Source organism: Prunus persica, chromosome G1 (genome assembly GCF_000346465.2).
Source record: "Prunus persica cultivar Lovell chromosome G1, Prunus_persica_NCBIv2, whole genome shotgun sequence".
Lineage (NCBI taxonomy): Eukaryota > Viridiplantae > Streptophyta > Magnoliopsida > Rosales > Rosaceae > Prunus > Prunus persica.
Window position 1 is genome coordinate 38,451,422 of NC_034009.1, and position 25,114 is coordinate 38,476,535.

The 25,114-nt window shown below is 37.9% G+C and overlaps 5 protein-coding genes and 1 pseudogene across 5 annotated transcripts; 4 read left to right on the forward strand and 2 right to left on the reverse strand.

Annotated features, from left to right (window-relative positions):
* LOC18789412 lies at positions 1,102-4,210 on the forward strand (annotated as a pseudogene).
* On the forward strand, positions 5,335-9,124 carry LOC18791368 (exocyst complex component EXO70A1). Its single transcript, XM_007226913.2, has 2 exons — positions 5,335-6,137; positions 6,495-9,124. Exon 2 carries the CDS (start codon positions 6,502-6,504, stop codon positions 8,536-8,538), a length of 2,037 nt encoding a protein of 678 aa, XP_007226975.1. The 5' UTR covers positions 5,335-6,137; positions 6,495-6,501; the 3' UTR covers positions 8,539-9,124.
* On the forward strand, positions 15,867-17,398 carry LOC18793319. Its single transcript, XM_007223934.2, has 2 exons — positions 15,867-16,533; positions 16,762-17,398. Exons 1-2 carry the CDS (start codon positions 16,256-16,258, stop codon positions 17,168-17,170), a joined length of 687 nt encoding a protein of 228 aa, XP_007223996.1. The 5' UTR covers positions 15,867-16,255; the 3' UTR covers positions 17,171-17,398.
* On the forward strand, positions 18,793-20,153 carry LOC18790405 (putative peptidyl-tRNA hydrolase PTRHD1). The gene is made up of 2 exons (XM_007223733.2): positions 18,793-19,268; positions 19,751-20,153. Exons 1-2 carry the CDS (start codon positions 18,894-18,896, stop codon positions 19,931-19,933), a joined length of 558 nt encoding a protein of 185 aa, XP_007223795.2. The 5' UTR covers positions 18,793-18,893; the 3' UTR covers positions 19,934-20,153.
* On the reverse strand, positions 20,442-20,938 carry LOC18790210. Its single transcript, XM_007225006.2, has one exon. The coding sequence runs from the start codon at positions 20,770-20,772 to the stop codon at positions 20,572-20,574; it is 201 nt and encodes a 66-aa protein (XP_007225068.1). The 5' UTR covers positions 20,773-20,938; the 3' UTR covers positions 20,442-20,571.
* LOC18791473 (F-box protein AFR) lies at positions 20,454-23,897 on the reverse strand. Its single transcript, XM_007222129.2, has one exon. The coding sequence runs from the start codon at positions 23,001-23,003 to the stop codon at positions 21,861-21,863; it is 1,143 nt and encodes a 380-aa protein (XP_007222191.2). The 5' UTR covers positions 23,004-23,897; the 3' UTR covers positions 20,454-21,860.

Consider the following 25,114-nt stretch of genomic DNA (forward strand, 5'->3'; position numbering starts at 1 on the left):
CCATTGACTTTAAACTTCCTATAATTTAGCTTTCCATGCCCCAAATTGAACTCAAGTAAGCAATTTCACAACCCATCTCTCAAATTGAACAAAACATAATTTCACTGGCTTTACAGTGGAGAAGGTGGCTTAACAAGAATCGATCATCCCCAGTTCGACGGCATACTCATTATCCATCGTCGACACATAACTGGAGGTAATTCTTCAGAATATATTTTGTAACACGCAGGGCCATCCCTGAGATTTTGAGGGCCCTGTGCGAAACTTAAATTGGGGCATCGCATAATCTAATACGAAAATACTATAAAAATTTGCCATAACTTAATGTCATAAACAATTTTTTTTTATAACTAAAATTCACCATCAATAAATATGCAATGACAATCAGAAATCAAATTCATAAAAATTTAAATATTTTCATCAATTGTAGCATGTGATTCTCTAACAATGAATCTATCAAGAGCTCCTCTTTGAGATTGAGTCAATTCCTCGATTTTTCTTTTTCTAAGCCGTTTTGTATATCCATAAACGTATTTTCTAGTAGGTGGCATGTTTAGATTACAAAGAAAAATTCCAAAACCCTATAACCTGGAAGAAAACCCCAACAAGAAATAGATAAATATTTCTACAAACTATATTCTCATACAACCAATCATCAACATGATAATAATTTAATAAAATAAGTCATGTAATATATAGAACGACATCAAGGAGCATTGAACTCGGGCCCTTTTGCCAAAGAGAGATGGCCTCCATCCAACTCTCCTAAACACGCTATTGTGCAAATATCCAAACGCTATACTATATATACGATTCATATGATATTAATATATATATAATATAAATAATTTTCGGGGGCCCTGTGCGGTGGCGCCACTTGCACCACCCCAGGGCCGCCCCTGGTAACACGTATTAATTATATTTTAACTAGACAGACAACACACGTCACGTTTTAGAGAAAACTTAAATTCAAGTTTTTCTGTGACTTATTGATCCCCCAGAATGAAGGTTTTGGTTGTGAGATTATTGATCATAGTATGCACACTTTTCAATGCATTTGTCTGCTGCTGGAGCTTTATGCATTCGGACCGTTCCGAATCCATGGAGTCCCATAGGTTGGGACTATTGGAAGGAAATGAGAGGGATAGGGTTTCATTGCTGGCCGTCAAAGCTCAAATAAAGGAAGACCCTCATCATGTCTTGAGTTCATGGAATGAATCCATCCACTTTTGCATGTGGCATGGCGTTACCTGCAGCAAAAGGCATCATCAAAGGGTCACTGTGCTCAACTTAGGGTCCCAAAACTTGGTGGGCTCCATATCCCCACACATTGGAAACCTAAGCTTCCTAAGGGAACTTCTCCTCCAAGGCAACAGCTTTCGCCAACAAATCCCTGCTGAAATTGGGCGTTTGCATAGGCTGCAAGTATTATCTCTACACAACAACTCACTCAGTGGCCCTATCCCTACCAACATTTCCAATTGCTTCAATCTCAACTTTATTCGTTTTGGTCGCAACAGCTTAGTGGGTAAAATTCCTTCACAGCTGGGCGCCTTGTCCAGGCTTCGAATGTTTGTTTTAGAGTTCATTAATTTAACAGGAGAGATCCCTCCTTCCTTGGGAAACCTTTCATCTCTTGAGAGGCTTGCTGCAATTAGCAATAACTTGTTGGGAAGCATACCTAGTTCTTTAGGCAGATTGAAAAATTTAACATTTTTGGCATTGGATTTGAATAGATTGTCTGGCACCATCCCTCCCTCGATCTTTAACCTCTCTGCTCTTACTACTTTTTCTGTCTCAATAAACCAAATTCAAGGGAGTCTTCCCTCAGACTTGGGAATAACTCTTCCTAATCTCCAAAACTTTCACTGTTTTACGAACCGATTTACCGGACCAATTCCTCTGTCAATATCCAATGCCACACATTTAGCCAGATTTATTGTTGCAGAGAACAAATTATCTGGGCAAGTGCCGAGTTTGTGAAACCTTCATAAGCTTCAACACTTCAGTATTAACCAAAATTATCTTGGAAGTGGTACTTATGGTGACTTGAGCTTCATCTCAGACTTGACCAATGCCACAAAGTTAGGGCGGTTGTATTTAGACCTTAACAATTTTGGTGGCACTCTGCCACCATCAATATCCAATCTCACAACAGAGCTTACAAGGCTGTGGTTCCAAGAAAACCAACTACATGGAAACATCCCAGTTGGGATTGGGAACCTGATCAACTTGGAAATATTGAATTTGGGAAATAATCACTTCACAGGTAGCATCCCCAGGGACATTGGAAAGTTATCAAGTCTAGGGCTGTTGAGTCTTCGACACAACAAATTATCAGGGAGCATCCCATCCTCTCTAGGAAATTTAACCATGCTAACCTATCTCCAATTGCAAGAAAACAACCTTCAAGGCAACATCCCTTCAAGCCTAGGGCAATGCCTCAGGCTGCTGCGATTGAATCTTTCCCAAAATAACCTTGACGGTGCAATACCTCGCCAAGTTTTTGGCCTCCCCTCCTTATCCATTTCTCTAGACTTGTCCAGAAACCACATGACTGGTTCCCTTCCTGTGGAGATTGGAAAGCTAAAGAGCCTAGGTGTACTGGATGTTTCTGATAACATGCTATATGGAGAGCTTCCCAGTAACCTTGGTAGTTGTTTGGGTTTAGAAGTCCTACACTTGCAGGGCAACTTCTTCAATGGGACAATTCCTTCATCTATGGCTTCATTGAGAGGGATTCAAGATTTAGACCTTTCTCGCAACAATTTTTCTGGCGAAATTCCTAGGTTTTTAGAGGGCTTTGACTTCTTGAAGAATATGAACTTATCTTTCAATGAACTTTGGGGAGCAGTTCCAACTGAAGGTGTTTTTAAAAATGCTAGTGCAACTTCTGTTATTGGAAACATCGGGCTCTGCGGCAGTGTTGCTAGTCTCCGGCTGCCCAACTGCAGCTCCAAAGAGTCCAAGGGAAGAAGAAGACTGCCTCCTAGATTGAAATTAATAATTTCCATAGTCTCTGCCTTTCTAGGAATAGCTCTGGTTTTTGTCCCTTTATATCTCTGCTTGCTAAGAAAGAAAGGAAAAAAAACTGCATCATCAAGCGCCAACCTGGCAAACTCTATCTGCAAGTCTCATATACTACTCTTCTAAAAGCTACTGATGGGTTCTCTTCAGATAATTTGATTGGTTCTGGTAGCTTTGGATCTGTGTACAAAGGAGTTCTTGATGATCCTGATAGGTCACCTCAACTTGTTGCCATTAAAGTTTTTAATCTGTCACGCCAAGGAGCTTCTAAGAGCTTCCTAGCTGAATGTGAGGCGCTAAGAAATATCAGGCATCGAAATCTTGCCAAGATTATAACCGCGTGTTCCAAGTGTTGATTTTCGCGGTAATGATTTCAAGGCTCTTGTTTACGAGTTCATGGAAAACGGAAGCTTAGAGGAGTGGCTGCATCCAACTTCACCCAAGAATTTGAGTCTTGTTCAGAGGCTGGACATTGTCATGGATGTTGCTTGTGCTTTGGATTATCTTCATAATCATTGTGAGACACAAATAGTTCATTGTGACCTCAAGCCAAGCAATGTTCTTTTGGACAAGGAACTGACTGGCCATGTTTCTGACTTTGGACTAGCAAAATTTCTCTCGAAACTAACCAGCAATGTGTCAGAAAATCATCAAACTAGTTCCATTGGGGTAAGAGGATCAGTTGGCTATGCAGCTCCAGGTAAATACTCTCTCATCCCTTATGCTTCACAATTTCCTCATCCTATTTTTTACTCTCAAACAATTCAAAGACAGCTATGTTTTTATCTACAATTGTGTTGATACAAGTTTTGATGTTTGAATTGTAGAGTATGGCATGGGAAGTGAGGTGTCAACTTATGGGGATGCCTATAGCTTTGGCATTCTCTTGTTAGAGATGTTCACAGGGAAGAGACCTACTGACGACATGTTTAGTGGTGGCTTCAACCTTCATAATTTCGCGAAGATGGCTTTCCTAGATCGGCGAGTTACAGAGGTTGCTGATTCACTGCTTCTTCAAGATGGTACCAGTGACAGCATCGTGATACCTCGGAAAATCAAAGAATGCTTGAGTTCGATATTCGGAATTGGGATTGCGTGTTCTGCTGAATCCCCAGCAGACCGAAAGGATATTGGTGCTGTTGCATATGAGTTGCACTCCATTAGGGACAAGCTTCTTGTGTAGAAGCTTTTGCTACTCTACTTTTATTTTCCAGTTTTTATGTGCTACATGCGTGTACTTTATGCTGCTATATTGCATGAGGAAATTTGCAAGTAAATAATCAGCAATGAGATGTTAGTGCAATGGAGTGGGAGCCATTTTGGGGTCATATGTTGAAGCCATTTTTCATAGCTGCCACCAATAACCGAGTTGACGAAACCAAAATTTCAATTCAAGAAAGGAACATTTTGATTTATGATGAATGGCTGCCAAAGAAACCATTGGAGTTTATCATGTTGGTCCTAATTACTTTTGGTGTTTTTGCAAATGTAGTTGGGTGGGTGTCCATAGAAGATTTCACTTGGTAGATTCGAATAAGGGTGTCCAGAGAAAGTAGGTTGTGAGGTAGGGCCAGAATATTCCCCATCAAAGCTTGTGAGGTGTTTTTCAAAATGAAAGTGATTCTTGACGCTGGTCACTGGTGGAGAGTTTTGTTGCCTGCTATTCATGGGGTCAAGCTGCTTTTACATTCATCTCTCTCTCTCTCTCTCTCTCTCTCTCTCTCTCTCTCTCTCTCTCTCTCTCTCTGTTGGGAATTTTCTATAATTATTTGTCGCATAAATTGTTTATTTTTAATATACTTTTATATATAAATTATTTAGATGGTTTGACAATCTTGCACAAGCAAGAAGAGGCACAAAATGAGACAGTGCAATCATAATTAGTAGGCCAGCTAACAGATCTGGAAATTCATAACCAAGTTGGCAATTTCCAAACCATCCTCTCCTTTATTTCACCTGCACGGTAGTTTATTTCCATGTGTGGTCCCATGAATGGAGACTATACACATTATTTTAGTTGAGAAGACAACATTTATAGCTGAGAAGCCCGAGTTACATGTATCACTTTTATCGATCATAATTTTTACAAAATTAAGTATATATTCTTGACAAGAATATTGAATAGTTTATTTTTCTGTATTTACTGGCACACATACCCAAAAAAAATTATTTATCAAAAAGTGGAATATTCTCTCTCAATTATGAATTTAATATTTATACCATCTACTGTACTTTGCACTGGTAGAGTTAAAAAGCAACCATTGATTGAAAGTCGTTGAAGAGGATCATTTGAAAGTTTCAAAGAATGTGATCACATGAAAAAAGAAAAGACTTGTTCTAGTCATAGTTTTGTGAAGTGAGGACAAATTTCCCAATTTCCAACTTCTCTTGCCCAAACCCACCCATGTAAAACAAACTTATTTTTTTCATTACATCAATTTAAGACTTTATTTTTATTTTTATTTTTTTTCAGTGACATGACAGCCTCTTTCATAATTTCATTTCATCCTTTCCCGACCCTACCCATATAGCCTACCCTCATAATGAAGTAAAAAATTAATGATTTCTTAAATCATGTAGAATTTAGCTTTTGAATGAGTTGATGCAGCTGACCAAAAAAAAAAAAAAAAAAGAATGAGTTGATGCAGTCAGATTCTACTTGTGTGCCAAAAGGGTTTTCAAACTTAACAGAGTGGAGAAGAAGAGGAGGAGGCTGAGAAGGAAAGGTAAAGAAAAGTCATAAAAAGCAAAGCAAACAAAACAAAACAAAACAAAACAAAACAAAAACAAAAATAGAGTTTTGGCTGGCAGCAAGAGAAAATAAGAGAGAGAGAGAGAGAGGGGCTAAAACGAGTTTAAGAACAAAGCAAGGGAGAAGGGTTTGCGGTTTTGCCTTACTGTCATGCACTTTGGCACCACTCTCGTCGGACATTGCGAAAAATAGAACTCTGCAAAAGCGCGCTCTATCTTCCCATCACTCTCACATTACTTTCACGATTAGGGTTTCTCTCTCTCCTTCTTCCGTTTCTCTCTGTGTGTGAATCTCTGAATACCGGGTTCAGAATCTGATTCAGCTTGGCCGGGTGAACTGGATCTCTCTTTTGCTTCAAGTGAGTCCTTCTTATTCATTCCTTGTATTTCTTAACTCTCAAGAAAATCTGGGTTGCTTTCCTTTCGTTTGCTTGTTGTGGGTTGAGTGAGATTTATGCTGTTTCTTAGCGTGTCGGTTTTGTTTTGTGAGGACCCAGATGAGGTTTTGTGCTTGTACTTGTGTCCTGATTGATCTTCGATGATTTCTAGAGAGATGAAGAAAATTTCACTTCAGAAAAAGGAATATAAGAAAAGCCCAATTTTGAATTTTTTGTATTTAGCTGCTTGAAGTTGCTCCTTTTCTTTTTGCTCCCAATTTGAGTGAGACTTGGAGTTTCAAAGATTTTGATTTTGGGGTTTTGTTTGTTTTTAATTAGGATTTGAATGGCGAATTCGGTGAATGATAAGAGCATTGAGAGTTTGATATCTGCAAGCAAGTCATTGAGGCTAAGTTTACAGAAATCACAGGGCCTGGGGTCGGCTCTAGAGAAAGCAGGAAACAGATTTGAAGAGATTAACCAGAGATTACCCTCTCTTGAAGCTGCGGTTCGACCCATTCGTGCAGACAAGGAAGCCCTCGCCGCTGTTGGTGGCCATATCAACCGTGCTGTTGGCCCTGCTGCATCTGTGCTTAAAGTTTTTGATGCTGTTCATGGACTCGAGAAATCGCTATTGTCAGATCCGCGTAGTGATCTTCCGGGGTACCTATCGTTGTTGAAACGCCTGGAAGAGGCTCTGAGGTTTCTGGGTGACAACTGTGGATTGGCAATTCAGTGGTTGGAGGATATAGTAGAGTACTTGGAGGATAATGCGGTTGCGGATGATAGGTACCTTTCAAATCTGAAGAAATCATTGAAAGGTCTCCGAGAATTGCAAGATGGTGAGGGAAAGGCCAACCTCGATGGTGGGCTTTTGGAGGCTGCGTTGGAAAAATTAGAAAATGAGTTCCGGAGACTCCTAATGGAACACAGTGTGCCGCTTCCAATGTCGTCATCATCTTCACTTGGAGAACAAGCTTGCATTGCTCCATCACCCTTACCTGTTCTGGTAATCCAGAAGTTGCAAGCTATTATTGGAAGATCGATTGCTAATAATAGACTTGAGAAGTTTATATCCATTTACATTGAAGTTCGAAGTTCAAATGTGAGGGCAAGTTTACAAGCTCTCAATTTGGATTACCTTGAGATATCAATTGCAGAGTTTAATGATGTCCAAAGCATAGAGGGCTATATAGCACAGTGGGGAAAGCATTTGGAGTTTGCAGTGAAACACTTGTTTGAGGCGGAGTACAAGCTGTGCAATGATGTTTTTGAGAGGATTGGATTGGATGTGTGGATGGGTTGCTTTGCAAAGATAGCTGCTCAGGCTGGTATTCTTGCATTTCTACAATTTGGGAAAACTGTTACAGAGAGCAAAAAAGATCCGATAAAGCTTTTGAAGTTGTTGGATATTTTCGCATCTTTGAACAAATTGAGACTGGACTTCAACCGGCTTTTTGGAGGAGCAGCATGTATTGAAATCCAAAATCTGACAAGGGATCTCATTAAGAGTGTAATTGATGGAGCCGCTGAAATTTTCTGGGAGCTTCTTCTTCAGGTGCAGTTACAAAGGCAGAACCCTCCCCCTCCAGATGGGAGTGTTCCGAAATTGGTTAGCTTCATTACTGATTATTGTAATAAACTGCTTGGGGATGATTATAAGCCACTATTAACTCAGGTTCTGATCATTGACCGAAGTTGGAAGCATGAGAAGTTTCAAGAAAAGCTCCTTATTAATGAGGTTTTGGAAATTATTAAAGCCATTGAGATAAATTTGGAGACATGGATAAAGGCTTATGAGGATGCCTCTTTGTCCAACCTTTTTGCAATGAACAATCATTGGCATTTGTACAGGCACCTGAAGGGAACTAAGTTGGGGGTTCTGCTGGGGGATGCCTGGTTAAAAGAACATGAACAGTACAAGGACTATTATGCCACAGTGTTTTTGAGAGATAGCTGGGGGAAGCTTCCTGGTCATTTGAGTAGGGAGGGTCTGATTCTGTTCTCAGGTGGTCGTGCCACCGCCCGTGATCTTGTCAAAAAGAGGCTAAAAACCTTCAATGAAGCCTTTGATGACATGTATAAGAGGCAATCAAATTGGATTGTGTCAGATAAAGATCTAAGAGAGAAGACATGCCACCTCATAGTGCAGGCGGTTGTGCCTGTTTACAGAAGCTACATGCAGAACTATGGGCCCTTGGTTGAGCAAGATGCAAGTTCAAGCAAGTATGCCAAGTATTCAGTACAGACTTTGGAGAAAATGCTCTTGTCTCTCTTTCAGCCAAAGCCTGTTAGATACGGCAGTTTCAAAGGTAGGCAAACTAGTGGGAAATTTAACAATGGAGTAACAGATCTTCGCCGTACTACCTCTGCGGTTGTGTGATTGTCAAACTATGTGCGTTGTGGAATCACAGGACAGGACTATCATGGTTAGCCTTCCACCTTGTATATACTGACGTTCTCAGGGTCCTGGAGCTAAATACTGCTATCCCATTGCCTGAGATTCTAAGATATGGAATTTTTGTAACTCATCTGAATGTGATGAAGAGTTGAACACTGTCTCCACTGCCCAGTGGGTTCTAGGCCATGATGATGAACAAATATACAACCCCGTTGGATCCCCGCGTAGATAATATATTCAGGTATAGCTATCCGTTTTTCTTTCATCTCAGACTCATTAAATCAGTAATTAGGTTAGGCAGCAGGACAAACCTTAATACACCTTTGCTAGGTTCAATGTACAATTCTTTGAGATAAAGTGCATCAAAGTGGTCTAGTTGTGATTGATTTTGTAACTTATCAGAACATGGGGAAGCTTAAAATTTAAGGACCTTCATGAGATGCTTGTTTTGTGCTATGAAATGGCATTGTTGAGAACTTCAAAATGTACTACAGCCATGTGCTATTGGAATTCTGTTGACAATAAAGTATCTACTCGTTTTAATGGAATTGTTTACTTTAAGCTTTTAGTATTTTGTTGCTGGTGATTCTCCTTTTGTTTCTCTTTTCTGCTTGTCCTCGGTGTATGTGTTTATCCTTGTTAGACTTGCTTGGTAAGACATGAATTGGTATGTTATTCCTTTCTCAAAAAGCCTGTTTTTCCTTTTTTGATAAGAAATGATTCCAATTGTTCAAAACCTTCTGGGCCGGCTATGTTGTAACAGAAAAGAAAAAGAAACCTTTTTGTTGTTTGGGTCAAGAATTAAACATAGGAATACTGAAATGTTCTTAGAACAAACCTTATAAAATATTTCCCATCTAAAAACCCAAACAGTTTTTTTTCTTTTTCTGCACAACAGTTTCTTATCTACCAAACGGAGCCAAACCAAAATTATACATGGGAAGTGTTAATGGATTAGGAAGCCAGCCAAAGGGCTTTCAAAGGTGCTAAATTATAATTCTAGCAATGGAGACTTTTGAGTCACTTCTATTAATGACCAAGGGGTGGTTGTCGTCTTAGTTGATGGTATTTCTATCTTTCTCTAATCTCTTGTCAACATGACTAATCACCGAAACTTCGCTCGATGAGAAAAGGAAGGTAAACTATTAACTATACGCTAATCCGATATTAGTGATGTTTCTTTCTTTAGAATCAATCAAAGTCTCCCCTAAAATCAGATTTAATCAAATCCAGAAAGTTGCAGCGTGGATGCTTAAGCAATTTCTCTTTAAAGTATAAACTATTATTATCACCATATATACAAAGCTCCTAACTTCCCAGGTCCTTCTAAATCTGGTCCTCCTACCAAAATCTTCTAAATTTATCTCCATATATTTTGTGGTGAACACGACAAATTTATATAGTTGTTGTTTTCTTCCACTTTTTCCTAACGTGACACCAAGATTGCTACCAGGGACCAGTTTGCAGGCGCATTCCATTCAAATCATGACCAGTCAATGTCAACCATGAGAGGCATGCATTTGGATATTTTTGAGAAAATATGTCATGTATACATGCCCCTTAATCCATAAAATCTTGAAAAAAAAGCAGGAATTGCATTGGGTCGCATGAAAATGCTGCTTAATTTACCACCAACATCTGCATTTGACTTTATAGGTAGGCGTGTGTTAATCGATAAGGATGATTTCTTACGCGGGTGAAATTATTGACTGATTGACGAGTCTGAGTCGTTGATGCATGATGCATGATGTTTCATTATATGCCACACATCCACAACAGATGACAACTTGAAAACTATCATCATTTCTCTTTTCCTTTGTCCAAGTTAGGTTGCATCATCAACGGTTGAAGATGAAAGAAAATTCATGATTATGATGATGAGGATGAGGACCACGACATAAACGATAAGAGTTGCCATGAAATTGAATGATATGATAATGAAACATTCAGTTGAATTATTATTGATGCATGCATTCTTGAAGCCCTTTTTGTTCCTTACTTTGGAGGAGAGGGGTGAGAATTGAGACAAGACATCTTTGTGCTGTGTTTCACTCCATTGGGTCATGCTTCATTTCAACAATATTCATTCATTTTGCTTCTTCTTTTTTTAAAGATAAATCTTTTATCATTTTTGTATTTATAAAGTTGCTCTTTGATAAATCGTTTATAAATTGGACAGAGGATTTCAAACTTAGATTTTTTTAATATTTCAAATTATAGACTTTGGAAAAACCCAAAGGAGAGAGAAATTTTTTAAAAGAAGTCAAAATGGACAAAATTGCCCTTATTTGTTTTTAGATTTCTTAATGAATCCTTTACATTTGCATGTCTTTGATTTGAAAGTCGAGAGGTTTTTCTGTCTTTTTTGAAAAAGCTTTGGCTTTTTCCAAAAGTGAAAGTTTTTTTATGGCTAAAACCTAAATTTACTAATAAATTAATATAAAAAGGTATTAATATGGATTTTTTCTTTTTCAAGTTAAGTAAAAAAACTTTGACTTGCAGATTATAGATTTGAGATTCGAATCTGCACAACATTATAGTTGTGTATGTAAATGAAATCCTCCTCTCCTGTATTTTATACTAACGTTTGTACTTTAAAAATAAAAAAATAAAAATCAAGTACCATTATAAATAGTGCTTTGACTCACTTTGAATTTTGAATGATACCTGAGATGTGAACCATAGTTTTACTGGTATGCTTATTCTCTAGCTGTAACCTTTAAGCTACAATTTTTATAAATACCGTTTGAATTAGAACTCATGATTTTTATTTATTTTTAATCTAAAAAAAACTACAACAATTGGATGATGGGTTTTTCTCTAACACCAAAAGTCATGCTTAAATATATGCTGCTGACTCATTCACATGAAAAAGCTTAGTATTTTTTACAATTAATAAAAGGTTTGGGATCTTGCAAGGGATTTATACAATGCAATGGATATGCCCCCTCTCTTGAATTTTAAATTGCCTTGACCCTCCTCTAATGACTATTGTATTTTATGTGGCATATATGACTAATTAGAAAGCAAACTAATTAACTATATAATTAATAATTATTTTAATAATTAAACTAGTTTATCTAAATAGATAAGGTAGATTTGCAGATGGCTAAGAGCTTAAGCACAACCATTGGTTGCTCTCCTCACCTTGACCCTTGTACCCTCCAATCAAATAATTTTGAATTTTATTATTTTATTTTTGCAATTTGTAGAATTGTTTATAAAGCCTAGGTAGAATATCTGTCTGCCAATAAGGCAAAGTCCACCTTAATCAACCAACTTCTTTATTTGTATTTCTTGTCAAAGTTGTGTTAATGGTCTCTCTGTCCAAGTCCTCAGAGCTTAAACAAATAAAAGAAATCTTATATGCTTTAGGAAAAAAATCTGGATCTCTCTATCTCTCCTTGTAAATATAATATGTAACTGTTAACTCAGCAATAAAATAATGACCTTTCCAAATTTTGCAACTGGATCTGTATAGCAACATGCTATATATTATTTTATTTTAGCTTTGCATGGCTGGTCTAAAATAATTTGTGATGCTGCTCTTTTAATCTGTCATTTATTTTTTTGTCACAATCCTTTGATTGTATTGCAAGGATTGTGTCATTTTAGGTGTAACCAACGAGTCATGATTTGAATGCGTCGTAGGATTTGTATGAATTTAATTTCAGTTTAACCATCGTGTGACGAATAGTAAAGTAGTATGATTTAGTTCGATTTAGGCCTCAAATATTCGGACCCTACTGGTTTATGGGTATGGCCCCTCCACCTTTTGATTCTTTTTTTTTTCCCCTTAATCAATTTTACATGGCCAATAGTTACTTAGCACGAAATGGGTTTGTGTGTGCTTGATTGGTTCATAAAAAAATTTGATAAGATTTGAATGAAATGATGATGTTGAAGATATTGCTAGCTACATTATAATGAATCATGACCATCCACAACTAAGATATATAAGTCGTGTTCATTATTGAAGTGAATTAGGATAAGTTGTAAATCCAATCCCATTGGGTTTTCAACTTTGCATAACTTTGCTTTAGATATTCCCTTTTGGCATTATTAAAAGCTAATCCAAAACCTAACCAATGTGTGTTGTCTTCTCCCAACGTACTAGCGTTGAGTGGCAACTCGGTAGAGTTCATTAATTATTGGAAATTCATTTTGACATATTGATATTGTTAAATTTTAATGAGATAGACTAACAGTCCGCTATTAGCAACACTGATAATGTTTTTAACTTAATTACCGACAAAGCCCAGTAAGTGTGAAATTTTATATAAAAAGCCTCGATGTAATTAGTAGTGGAACCATTAATTATATGGCGTAATTTATATGATCAAGTTTTCGATGTTGGACTTATTCTTCAACATATATGACTTATGAGGTCTATCCATGGCAAGATGTCAATCGAGGTCATTAGCATATTTAAATATTTTCTTAGTTTGGTTGGATCGATATGCATTGTTGATTCATTATCTAACAATCTAAGTTTTTAGGACGATTATCTAACATGATAATGGCTAGGAGGTCACGGATTTGAAACTTCAAACCTTTTACGCTGTGCATATGTCTATCTTTGTGGGTGCACGGTGGGCTACACATGATGGGGGAGTGTTAGCTTTTTTTTGTTGTTGTTTTTTTTGTTTATTTTGGAAAGAAAACGATGCATTGAACCAAATAAAAAAAATTACATAAAATCTTTAAAGAATGCATCTTGGATGATACTGGGAGGATCCCTCACAACTTAAGCTTATGGGGACCATAATGGTTGTCTAACGAGTTTCACCTCATGGCTCCTATTGGCAAGTCCTAATTTTAAGTGGTTTAGGTGATTTTCTAGGTAACTATTGCTTACTTTATCATAATTTTGTGCAAATTAACTTTGCTTATTCATAAGTTAAAACATGCTTATCATTAGGGGGCCTAGATATGTTATAAGGCCTAAATAGATAGGGTAGTCCAAATTGTATGTTTTACAAAAGGTAATTTGATGTGCAAGGTTGAGTGTTCATGGATCCAAAATATTAAGAAATTTGAACTTCACTACAACGATGATGTCAAAATTGTTTTATAGTATTGTCAAGTTGGAAATAATTAAATTATAATTAATGGTGTTTAGTGGTGTTTACAAAATGCATTTTCATGAAGGGAATTATTAAAGGGAAAAAAGCAAAAAGGTAATTGGCCATTTTCTTTTATTTTGTTAATTCCTATATTTAATGCTGTTCTTATCATATTTGTATACCACTTTCGGTGGCAGATGAGGTATATATCCACATCAATTAAAAAGTGTCAATAAATCATAAAAAAAAATAAAATGTTAAATTAATTTTACTTGATGTGGTTGTCCACCTCATCTGCCACATAAAGTGATATAAGAATGTAGTATACAAATGTGATAAGAGTAGCATTATTCATTTTGAAAAGTCGTAAAACCCCTTGACGATTTTTGCGAGACAAGACATATAACAAACAATATGTTGGACATAATTAATTTGATTGTATTTCTCTGGCAACATTCATAAATCAGTGATATGTATACCGACGTAGAGGGCAAGAAAAACAAGTAAGTAAATGTGACTAAATATTAATATCATCTGATTTAGTATGCATTGATTTTGATTTTGCAACAAATAAAGAATATCAATCAAAATAATTATCTCTAGAAAGATCCAGCTCCCCAAGAAGATATATATATATATATATATATAGGAACTTTGAAGATTTTCATACCTTTTGCCAAAATGGATAGGGATGCATTCTTTCTCACTACCGTCCTCAGTTGCTTGCTGATGTATTCACAATATCAGATAGGATTTTCAGTTTATTTTAAATTTCAAATATTTTTGATAGGATTTTCAGTTTAATAGATCATTTGTTAATATCGTGAAGAAAAAATATGTCAAGCTCTTGCTTAATCCATCTATAACTGGTTTATTTTTGAAACAATAATGAAAAAGATTCATTTGTTAAAGAAAACATTCACATTTTTCTCAATGGTAGAAAGTAACCAATTAGGAGCTAACCGACTCCACAAATAAGTTTGGTTATATCGGGCGAGAGTTTTATCTATGATTGATTCTTATTTTAAGATGCTCACGAAAGAACAATCTATGAGTGCTCGAAAATAACCAATCAAAAGGTCAGCCGATATTATATATAAAGTGTTCTCTGAATGGTCAAAAAGCTCTTTTAGTGGTCGAAAGTAACCAATCAGAAAGTTAGCCAATATTACATAGAGCGTTCTCTCAATGGCGAAAGTAACCAATCAAAAGGTTACCCGACCTCATGTAGACGTTTCGTTACATTTTCCCTACTCAAACTAGACAAGCCGCCTTATGACATGCACAAGGTACATATAAAAAATAATAAAATAAATAAATAAACAAATAAAAACTTATTATGTCACAATGAATCATTTTATGAGTTAATTTCACATATCATCTTCTTAGACTAGAAGGTGGATAATTAGGGACAGATTTTTGTATCAAGTCTTTGATTGAGCATGTGACCAAAAGGATTGATAGATGACAAAATAAAGTAATAAGGCTAAACAATGCAGATTGATTTTCCCTTAAGAAAACCATACAAATAGATATAATAGCCAATAATTAAGCACTTTATACCAAATATGGAGGAGAAGATAAGATAAACTAATGTTGATATTGGTACAATTTCTTTAGAGTGTACATATTTGACCTAATTAAAGATACGTTATCACCAAATAGAAGATTTGCAATAGATAGTTTTATTTTCTCCACAAAGAGATCACATTACTTAATAATTGTTGGGGTAAATTGAAATAACAAAAATAATTTTTTTTAGAGGAAGTAGTAAATTTTTATTAAAATTGTGAAAAATTACAGACTCGAGCGAACAAACAAGACCTCATTAAAACCTTACTTAGGAAAACCAAGCGGAACAAAATCAAAAATAAATTAAAATGAAAGAAAAGGGTTTTTTGTATTTTGTATTTATATATCTTTTTTTTTTTTTTGTTTTCTTGTTTTAAAAAGGGAACGAAGTGGAAGGGTGTAGAAGACAGTGAACAACAGGATAAGTTAGAGTGGATATTTCTGGTCACTGTCTTTGCCACGTAATTACGAACGTGTCAAAGCGCGTGGTTCCCTATTTCGCCGACGGCGGACGTTAGCCTCTCCTCTTCTAAACACACCCACCAATTTACTCACTGCACCCCAACATTTCATGTCCATGTGTTGCGTTTTTGTTGTGAGCCCTGTGACTACTGTTTTCTATATATATAGCTGTCTAATTGTACCATTTTTCCTCCTTTTTTTTTTTTTTTTTTTTTTTTTCAATTTATTTATTTATTTGGGTTTTGGCTTATCCTCCACCCCCCTGCCTCTTCCTTAACCTGCGCACCCCCCCCTCCCCCTCTCCCCCTTTGTCTCTCTTTAATTACACAACGCAAGGCTTCTCTCTCTCTCTCTCTCTCTTTGCGTCTTATGACTCTGCTTCACCGTCTTCTTCTTCTCCTCCTTTTTTCCAATTGATGACTACAAGCCCCGTAATCTGGAAGCTCAAACGAAGACGACGTCGCAGCGGTGAGGGGTAAATCCGAAATTTTCCATCACCGCCGCCTCAGCAGCAGCAACAGCAACACACTATATATCCTCTTTTGTCATTACTGCTGCTGTGTTTCCAGACCGAACAAACAAACAGCAACCTCTGTTGAATGGATGTCTTGGTGGGCCCCGCCTTCTCCATCGGGGACGGCCGCGGCCGTCTCTTCGTGAAGCAGAACGTGGAGGCGCTGCCGAGGTCCGAAGAGGCTTCCTCGGACAGTTCGTCCTCGATCGGGGCTCCTGACGACAGCGAAGAATACGATTCCAAAGGAGATGATGGCGACGGCGACGGCGAGGAGGTGCAGAGCAAGTTTAACGGCGGCGGAGGCGGAGGAGGGTTGGGTTCTCTGGGTTCGTTTGGTTCGTTAGAAGAGTCTCTTCCAATCAAGTAAGTCACTGTTTAGATCTGCAACATGAAATTTTCATTTTTGTTTTTAGCTTAAAGTGATCATCTTTGTTGAATTTCAGTTTTGATCCTGGTAATAATTAAATATTTAATTTAATTTAATTTAATTTAATTAGTGGTTTTATATGTTAATGACTTGCTTAATTAGCTTGGGTTGATTTTCATTTGGGTTTTTTTTATATTTAAAAAATATATAATTTGTTTATGCAGGAGGGGATTATCCAATTACTTCTCAGGAAAATCAAAGTCATTTGCAAGTCTGTCAGAAGTGAGCTCCTCCGTGAGCTCAGTGAAGGAGGTGGAGAAGAGAGACAACCCATTCAACAAGAGGAGGAGGGTTTTGATTGCCTCCAAATGGTCAAGAAAGTCTTCATCTTTCTACAACTGGCCCAACCCAAAGTCCATGCCTTTGCTAGCCCTAGCTGAACATGAGGAAGATGAAGAAGACGATGAACAGCAGCAGGAACAACAAGAACAGCAAGACCCATCATCAGACCAATCTTCATCAGATGACAAGGAACAGCAAGACAGAAGAGCCCCAAAGAATTTGCTCGACAGAAGGCTCAAGAGTTTCAAGTCAAGAAGTTGCTATTGCCTCTCAGATCTGCAAGACCATTAAGAACATCAACTTGGGTGGCTTATTTGGTTTTCTTTTTCTTTTTTCTTTTCTTTCTTTTTTTTAGGGTTGTTGGCTGGAGGGTCTGTCTGTTTCTATGTCCACCCAGAAAAAAATTATATAAAATATATGTTTTAGTAAATATTATCTCCATTATCTTTTGGATTATTGTTTTTATTTATTATTTATTTATTGGTGTTAATAGGAAATGGATATACATGATCTGCTGAATCGGATATCTCAAGTATAAAGACCTGTTTGCCCCTCAATCAATTATCTTGGTCAGGTTTTGGTATGTAACATAGGGTTTAAAATATTACAGATCTTTTATCCTGTTCCTTAAAAAAAGGAAAAAAGGAAAAAAGAAAAAAAGGAAAAAAGAAAGTACTTTTTCTCTCCAGAGACTTATTGACTTCAACTCGATCATATCACAAAGATACTGAAATGGTTCAAAGTCATTTCTGATTGATTAGGTTACAGGCTTACAGCTTCAAGGATTTTTGTTTGGTCGGTGCAAACGAGGAAAGCCACATATGAAACAGAAACTGATAGAAACCAAAACCTGACTTCGGAAGTCACCAGAATCTTTTTTCTGGAGGAGGAACTAAAACTCAATAATGTGTCATATGCTCATCATCGACCTTGTTTTTAGGTGTAGGAGTCAAATATCGACTGCTTCGGTTACCCTTGTGTGGGTGTGTGTTTTTTGTTTGTTTTTTCTTTTCCAAAAAGTATTTCGATTCCAATTTCCATTTAGCTATCTTACCAATATCCAGTTTGTCAAATAGGCCTGGCTAGGTCGATTTGTCTTGGGTTAGGCTCCACACGAGACCGCTTGGCCCAATCACGTACCATTAAGGCACTTAGGTTGGGCCGGGTCATGAGCCGAAGTATCTTTCGACTCATGGCAAGCCACCGAGCTCGAGCTAAACCTAATATAGCTTAGGTGAAGCTTGTGTAGGTAGATATCAAAAGCGTTTTATATCAGGTTCTGTCGTCCCCACTACTTCTCGATTATAGTTAGATATGAATTCTACAATAGAGCTCTTAATGAAATTTATTCTTGAGTCAACCTTCTCAATCTTTATTGTTTCAAGGCTCGTCATAGTACAAAAAGAGGGCTCAACTCCAATCAAGAATAATGGCGTTGAGTTTCTCGACCATTGGTCTTAGGATTAGTCAATTATATTTCTCGATGAGGGATAGAGGCATAAGAAGGGATCTAACTCAGCGGTAAATGTCACCTTGATGTGGTGGAAGTCATCAATTCGCGATGCTTTACGAAGCACCTAAATTTGTAATCAACATTTCATCATGTCTCTAATAAACGTGATTTTGGTGAAGTGGCTAGCATGTGATTCTTCATGAAGTATTAAAATATTTTAACAAACATTTCAACGTGTAAAAGCGATTAGGGTGAAGCACCAAACAAGTGATTCTTTACGAAGCACCTGAAACTTAATAAACAGTTCAACATGCTTTTAATAAAAGCGCTTATTATGATGAAGCAACTACCATGTTTTTATAGCAACAAAAAAGAAGAAGGTGTTTCTAGCAAAAACGGTTATGAGCAAAATTATTTCCTACGTAAAGAGTCTCAAACAGGCCCATAATAATTTTATTATCGAGCTTGGGTTGGGCCTCAAGTCAGGCCCTACAAGGAAAAAAACATCAAATTAAACATGAAGTAGGACAGGATGCAGATGCTCCAACGTGTAATTATACCATGGCGTGCCTTGTGGCGCCACTTCGTTGCACCTCCTCCCACTCCCATCTCACGCTCTCTTTCTCAATCTCAAAACCTCCAATTGGTTTTGGGGCCAAACTCTCTTCCAACGCGGCCGTTCCCACGAGTCGACTCGTCCGAAACTCGATGAGTCAACCCGCCGCCGAAGCCAACTCGGACACCTCGAAATCCGAGACCCCCCCGGACGTCCTGGTTCAATACGTGGTGCTCCGCCGTGACCTAATCGACACGTGGCCGACGGGGAGCGTGGTCACACAGGGCTGCCATGCCTCTGTATCCGCCATTTGGTCCCACAAAGACGACCCTCACACCCTCCAGTACTGCAGCCCAGAAAATATCGACTCTATGCACAAGGTAACTTGTAAAGCTTGCTCCTTTATGGTGCTTTGATTATAAAACTTGGGTTTGAATGTGATGCTGGAAAGGTTGGATTTTTTTTTTAGTGCAGCAACATTTTCTGATTTCTGGGTTGAAGTGGCATGATGTTTTTGGTTCCAAATGTTGAAGGGAAAGTGTGATTCTTAGTAATGGTGATGTTCATGTTGCATTTCTTCATTGTGCTCAGAAGGGTTTTTGCATACACTATGATTATTTTTCTTCTACTTGTGTGCAGAAATTGTATGAAACAGTAGGTAATATGAGGTTGCATAGGTTAAAATCATTGCTCATTCAATTGGGTCATTGAGATCAATGCCAGAAAATTTGGGTTCAAGTTGGGTGGGAATTTTCTTGTTAACCAATCAGTGGGGTTTGTAAATTTGGTCATTGTATGCTGAATTTGTTGGCTGCAATTGCTTTAAAAGTAGTGATTACAATGGTCTTATCAAATTGTGCAGGTTACTCTTGAGGTGAAAGGAGAACCCCAGATATTGAACTTGTCCGAGAAGCTCACAGCTGGTGGCATAGCACACAAACTGTGGATTGAACAACCCGAAAACTACCCAACTTGTCTCGCCACAAAACCTTACCCCAAATCCGTGGTGTCGGCATATTTTAAAAAGTTGAAACTCTGTAAGTGATGTGATTATTGATCCCATCAATCCATAGCTACGATTAGTATATGAGCTCCAAGGAAAATCCTCTCATTTATGAACTGATTCTTAAAGCTTTGCAGTTTTGCTTGCCCTTTATGTTGGAAAAGTTAGAATACATACAGTTGATTAACGGTCTAATTGTGGGGCTTTGCTATGGGACTCTGTTTTGTGTTTGCCCTTATGAAATTGGAAACTTGAGAGGAAATGGGCTTTTCAATGTTTTCTGGGGTTAGGGAAAACAGAATGGTCTCTTATGAGCTTTGATATTCATCACTCTTTGGCCCTTGGGATTCAGCAATTGAAAACTTTTAAAACATACTTCTCTCTGATGTTTTCAATTGCAAGAAATGCCCAAAAGAGAAACCATGAAACTGTTTGCTGGTTGTACATCAACTGGCAGAGATGGCAATCTCGATGGGTTATAAGAAATAGAAACTAGATTGCGTTTCAATTTAGTTTTAAGAAGAGCAATCAAACAAAATCTAGAAAGAACTCCACGAAAATGCCGCAAGCATGTAAATAGAGCCTGTCATTTTGTTTATCAGTAACAACAAAAAAGTCATATTACATATTTACACGAGCACAAATTGCAATCTCTGTATTTATTATGATGTCGGTTTATATCACTGTACTACCAAGCGCCTAGTGCACACGGCGCAGTACAACTTGCGCTTGGTCTTCCAGTAGAGAGGCAGGAAGCAGAACGTCCACCGACTCTCAACATCCATGGCTTGCACCATTCCTCCACAGTAGGGGCATGCCCCTGGTGCTGGTTGCCTTGAAAGCACCGTCTCATCTTCACCACACACAAACACGAAACACATGGTTCCTTCTTCCTTCAACCCCCTCGGGCCTTTCCGGGTTTCTGGGTTGCTTGCTCCTTTCTCTGTCTTTCCTTCTTTTCTGTCTCGGGTTGCTGTGTTTTTGGTATATTTCAAGGCGGAAGAAGCTAAGCTGAAGCTGTTTATTTGCTGGTAAGATAATAGATGCAGGCAGATATGATCACAAAGTTTTTCAAGGCTTCATGTTTATATGGGGAGGTTTCTTTTGGGATTTTTTCAAAGTTCTAGCTTAGTCTGGAAGTTTGGGAACTGGAAAGGGTGGAGAAAGGTCCAATTGTTGTGTAATAAGCGCGTATGTAGAAGATTCTAGACCCCAAACGTGACAATTTCAATTTTACATAAGATAAGAATTTTATGTCATATTTAACCGCGTTGATGCTTCTTCAGCATCCCTTTCTGACGTAAGTGATGGGAAAAAAACAAAACAAAACAAAATGCTCTGTCCTTTTTTTTATTGGTTATTCCTTAATTTGCTCTGTTGATGGAAACTTGCCTCAAACTCAACTCAAAGCTTTTCTGAAAACATCATGACGCATGTCAAATATAATCAACTCAATTTGCTCAAATCCAATCGAAAGCATAAAGTAAAAGCTGTGAGACCCGTGCGTGTTTCACAATCTTATTCAAAAAATTTGGCCTTAACTGGATTACTTTGAATTTTCTATCCAATAATTAAAGGCATGAAAAAGATCTTCCAACTCTTCAAACCCTCAAGAATGGTCATGATCCTTTTTTCTCTTTTTACTATTGGCAACTTTAATTTGGAGCCAATGCAAAATATTCTACAAGATTTAGATAAGATATGACGGATCTCATAGGCCACCAAGAGGAGAAAAACTTCATTGTAACGGGAATAAGTTTGGCTCAACGAAGAGGTCAAACGAACCTGAAAAAAAGTGCCACTATATATGTCTCTGTCTATGTAGAAGAGCAAAGCAAATATTGAGCCTAGCTGTAGAATATTATTATGTAAACAATATAAAAGAAGTTGGGTTGTGCATAGTTTAAAATAAAATTGCCTAACGAGGCCAAAAACAGATATGAATGATAATTGATCAAACTCAATTATTTTAGGCGTAAAGTACTTGACAACTAGAAGGAGAGAAGCCCCTAAAAGCACTTGGAGCTGGCACAACCTGCCACTCAACTTTTAGCTCATCCTTTCCTCCTCCACACTCAGACAGCCTTCCTATTCCCACATTCAACCCACATGCCACCACATATATGTTCCCTTCCACCCCGCTCGCAGCAAAAGGCCTTCTCAGTGCCTCACATGGGAACTTGTCCCCACTCACATACCGCCATGTGTCCTCATCCGGATCGTACACCTTCATCGGACAATCCCCATACTCCGATATGACCAACAACCTCTCACCCACCACCACGCTAACCCCCGTCCACCCGTCCCTCATCCCCTGCCTCATCTCCTGCCAAGTGTCCTCGTCTGGGTCATAAACCACGCCTCGTGGCGAAAGCATAAACGGCCACATCCACCCCTCTGTGACATACATCTTGTTTCCCACCACATTGGAGTCGTACTTGGCTAGACTCGTGGGCAGCGTGGCAGACGCTGCCCACGTGTCATTTTCAGGGTCGTAACAGTCTACAGCCCTAATCGAATCACCATTGCGGGCCACACCACCGCCAACCGCCAAGATCTTACCATTGATATTTCCCGCCTCAAAAAATGATCGTGGGGTCCGCATTGGAGCGGCAATTGACCATTGATTTGTAGACGTACAGTACACGATGGTGGTGCGCGTAGAACATTCTGAGTCTGACCGCACGCCGCCCAAGACAACGAGCTTCCCCTGACGTGGCAGCGATGTGCATGCGAAGCCCGGTGGGCAGGCGGCCTTGGGGAACGGCATGGGAGGTAAAACAAACCAACGGCCCGATCGAGGGTCCAGCGCCTGCCACTGAATCCTGGACGTCACTTTGTTGAAGGCAAAGACGAAAAGATAAGGCAGAGGAAGAGACAGAGATTTCTTGCAGCGAACGAAGCTAGAGTCTGTGATGGCTCTGTTCCACGAAGCAGAGACCGAACGCACCAGAGCTTGGTAGGGGTAGGGAAGGTAAAGAAGGCAGAGCTCGGCAATCTCGTCCGGTAACCCAGGAATTAATGGCTCAGATTTGTTGCTGCTTTCTTGGTCAGAACATTGATCAGAAACTGGGTTTGATACCGATGAAGATGACGATTTCACAGCCGCCATTGATGGAAATCAAACACAAACACAAACAAGCTGCGAATTTCTAATCTAGAAGTATAAATAAAACTACCCAGATGAAGAAATTGTCATAAAAATTGAATTTCTAGGAGAATATATGGATCTAAGAGTGAGTAGCTAAGGTGTTCGACACTTGGACTAGCTGATGATCTTGTAGCATATTATATCCGACTATTTATAGTGACAAAAAGATATCAAGTAGATCAAATTAAGGAGTGTGATGACGAAGCAAAGATTCACTTTGTGGAGAAAGGTGGGAAGAATTATTGGGTCGTCAAAGGTCTTGAAAATGGACGATCAATTGTTTAATTTGATCTTAAAAATTGGATTTGTTTAAGGCATTTGGGTGATTGGGTGGTGCTTGTTTTTTTGTGTGCGCGCGCATCTAGAAACCGGAAAGTAAGGCAAAGAGTGACGGCACAAAACTTGAGAACACACACCGGCAGATCCGAAAGAAAAAGACTTGTGTGGATTAAACAAACAGCAACAAAACGAAAGTTTCAGTAGAACCAGGTTCAGAGTTTCTTTTTACAGAGAGACAGAAATTGGTGGTTGGTTTTCTGAATACTTGAATTTGTGGGTTTTAAAGAATAAAAAAATGAAGAATAAGAAGAGGATGTGTAAAGGACTTGTTTTTTGGGGGTGAGCTGGGTTTGATCCAATGGGGATGCATAGTGGTGCATGATGATTGATTGGAATAAAAGGATGAGAGTTGTGGGGTATGCATATAGGTGTGAAGATGAACTACTGGGAGAGACTTATGATCCCATTTGCTTTAATGAGAATGACTATAATAATAGTTGTAGGCCCATTTCTTTATGGTTTGAATAAGACTTCTTAATTTTGTGATCTTTCACTTAGCGGATAAGTATCTTATCATAAATGTTATTTCGTCACACAATTTTAATTTGTTACGTTAAAGAATGTCTAATAAAGTTATTAATTTGAACGCAATTTTATTTTCAGGAATGGTGTCGAATTACAAATTTAATAATCTAATATGTATCACATATTCAATAAGAGAATAGTTCCCGATATCCTCTTTTATGTTTCTCAATTTATTCTTCATTTTGAGCAACATAAACGAAATTAGGAGCAAGAGAAGAGAAGTTTTTCCCTATGCGATAACTCCCTTACAAAGAAATGACCCATGAGTGTGGTTCACATGCATGCTCTCATTCTCTGTGAGAGACTGGTCTTATTAGGGCAATCCTAGGCTACACAAGAATTTCTTCCGGAGCAGGCATGGCTATTCTATTCACATAAGGCATTTGGTGCTTTCCTTGTCAAGGCATAGCACCCTTTCTTTTTAAGACAGTTCCTAAATTTCATCAGCATTTTGTCCTTCCAATTAATTACACATTACAATTGATGTGCAATTTGTTTCAATCAATGAATAAATGAAGCCAGGCTCCTGTTAGTTATACTTACTACTCCAATCTATTTGTGTCGTGGAAAACTTGAGGTGACCGCTTACATGTCCTTATCAAATGTTTGGTTTGAGCATTTGAGTGATTTGAGAGTAAATTTTTCAATAAGTATTTTATGTTAATGATTGATTACATATTTTTAATTTCGATAATTAATTATACGTATGTTGCATATTAAATTTACTAACACATCTAATGAATGCAATTCAACAGCTGAAATTAGAAATATATAACAAATCTTTAATTTAAATACTTATTAAAAAATTTCCCTTATTTAATAACTTTTTTTAACATAACATACGCGAATTTACATAAAAGAAAACCTCGTGTGAACACGGATTGAGAGATTAGATTAGTAAAAATAAAGCACAATTCTTTTTAAATGGTGAAATTGATAGAAAGAAAGAAACACAAAATGGAAAATGAATGAAGCACACGAAGTTTGGAAAAATCTGCATAAAAGTCAAGAATTTTTCGTCCACGACAAAATAAAATAAAAAATTAAAGCTTAATGTCGTTTTCTTGCTTGTTCGGAAAATAGAAAATGGCATACTTTTCCCAGTTTTCCATGAGCTGTTTGTGCTGGTTATTTGGGTCAGTTTGAACACCTCAATTAAAAAAGTACAAGGGTCATTCCGAAAAATGACAAACAAATAAGGAGCTTTT

Excerpts from the sequence above, each read along its gene's own strand:
- LOC18791368 (XM_007226913.2), top strand. The coding sequence starts at position 6,502 with ATGGCGAATTCGGTGAATGATAAGAGCATTGAGAGTTTGATATCTGCA.
- LOC18793319 (XM_007223934.2), top strand. The coding sequence starts at position 16,256 with ATGGATGTCTTGGTGGGCCCCGCCTTCTCCATCGGGGACGGCCGCGGC. Across the intron at positions 16,534-16,761 it reads GAAGAGTCTCTTCCAATCAA|GAGGGGATTATCCAATTACT; the intron begins GTAAGTCACTGT and ends TTGTTTATGCAG.
- LOC18790405 (XM_007223733.2), top strand. The coding sequence starts at position 18,894 with ATGGCGTGCCTTGTGGCGCCACTTCGTTGCACCTCCTCCCACTCCCAT. Across the intron at positions 19,269-19,750 it reads ATATCGACTCTATGCACAAG|GTTACTCTTGAGGTGAAAGG; the intron begins GTAACTTGTAAA and ends CAAATTGTGCAG.
- LOC18790210 (XM_007225006.2), bottom strand. The coding sequence starts at position 20,772 with ATGTGTTTCGTGTTTGTGTGTGGTGAAGATGAGACGGTGCTTTCAAGG.
- LOC18791473 (XM_007222129.2), bottom strand. The coding sequence starts at position 23,003 with ATGGCGGCTGTGAAATCGTCATCTTCATCGGTATCAAACCCAGTTTCT.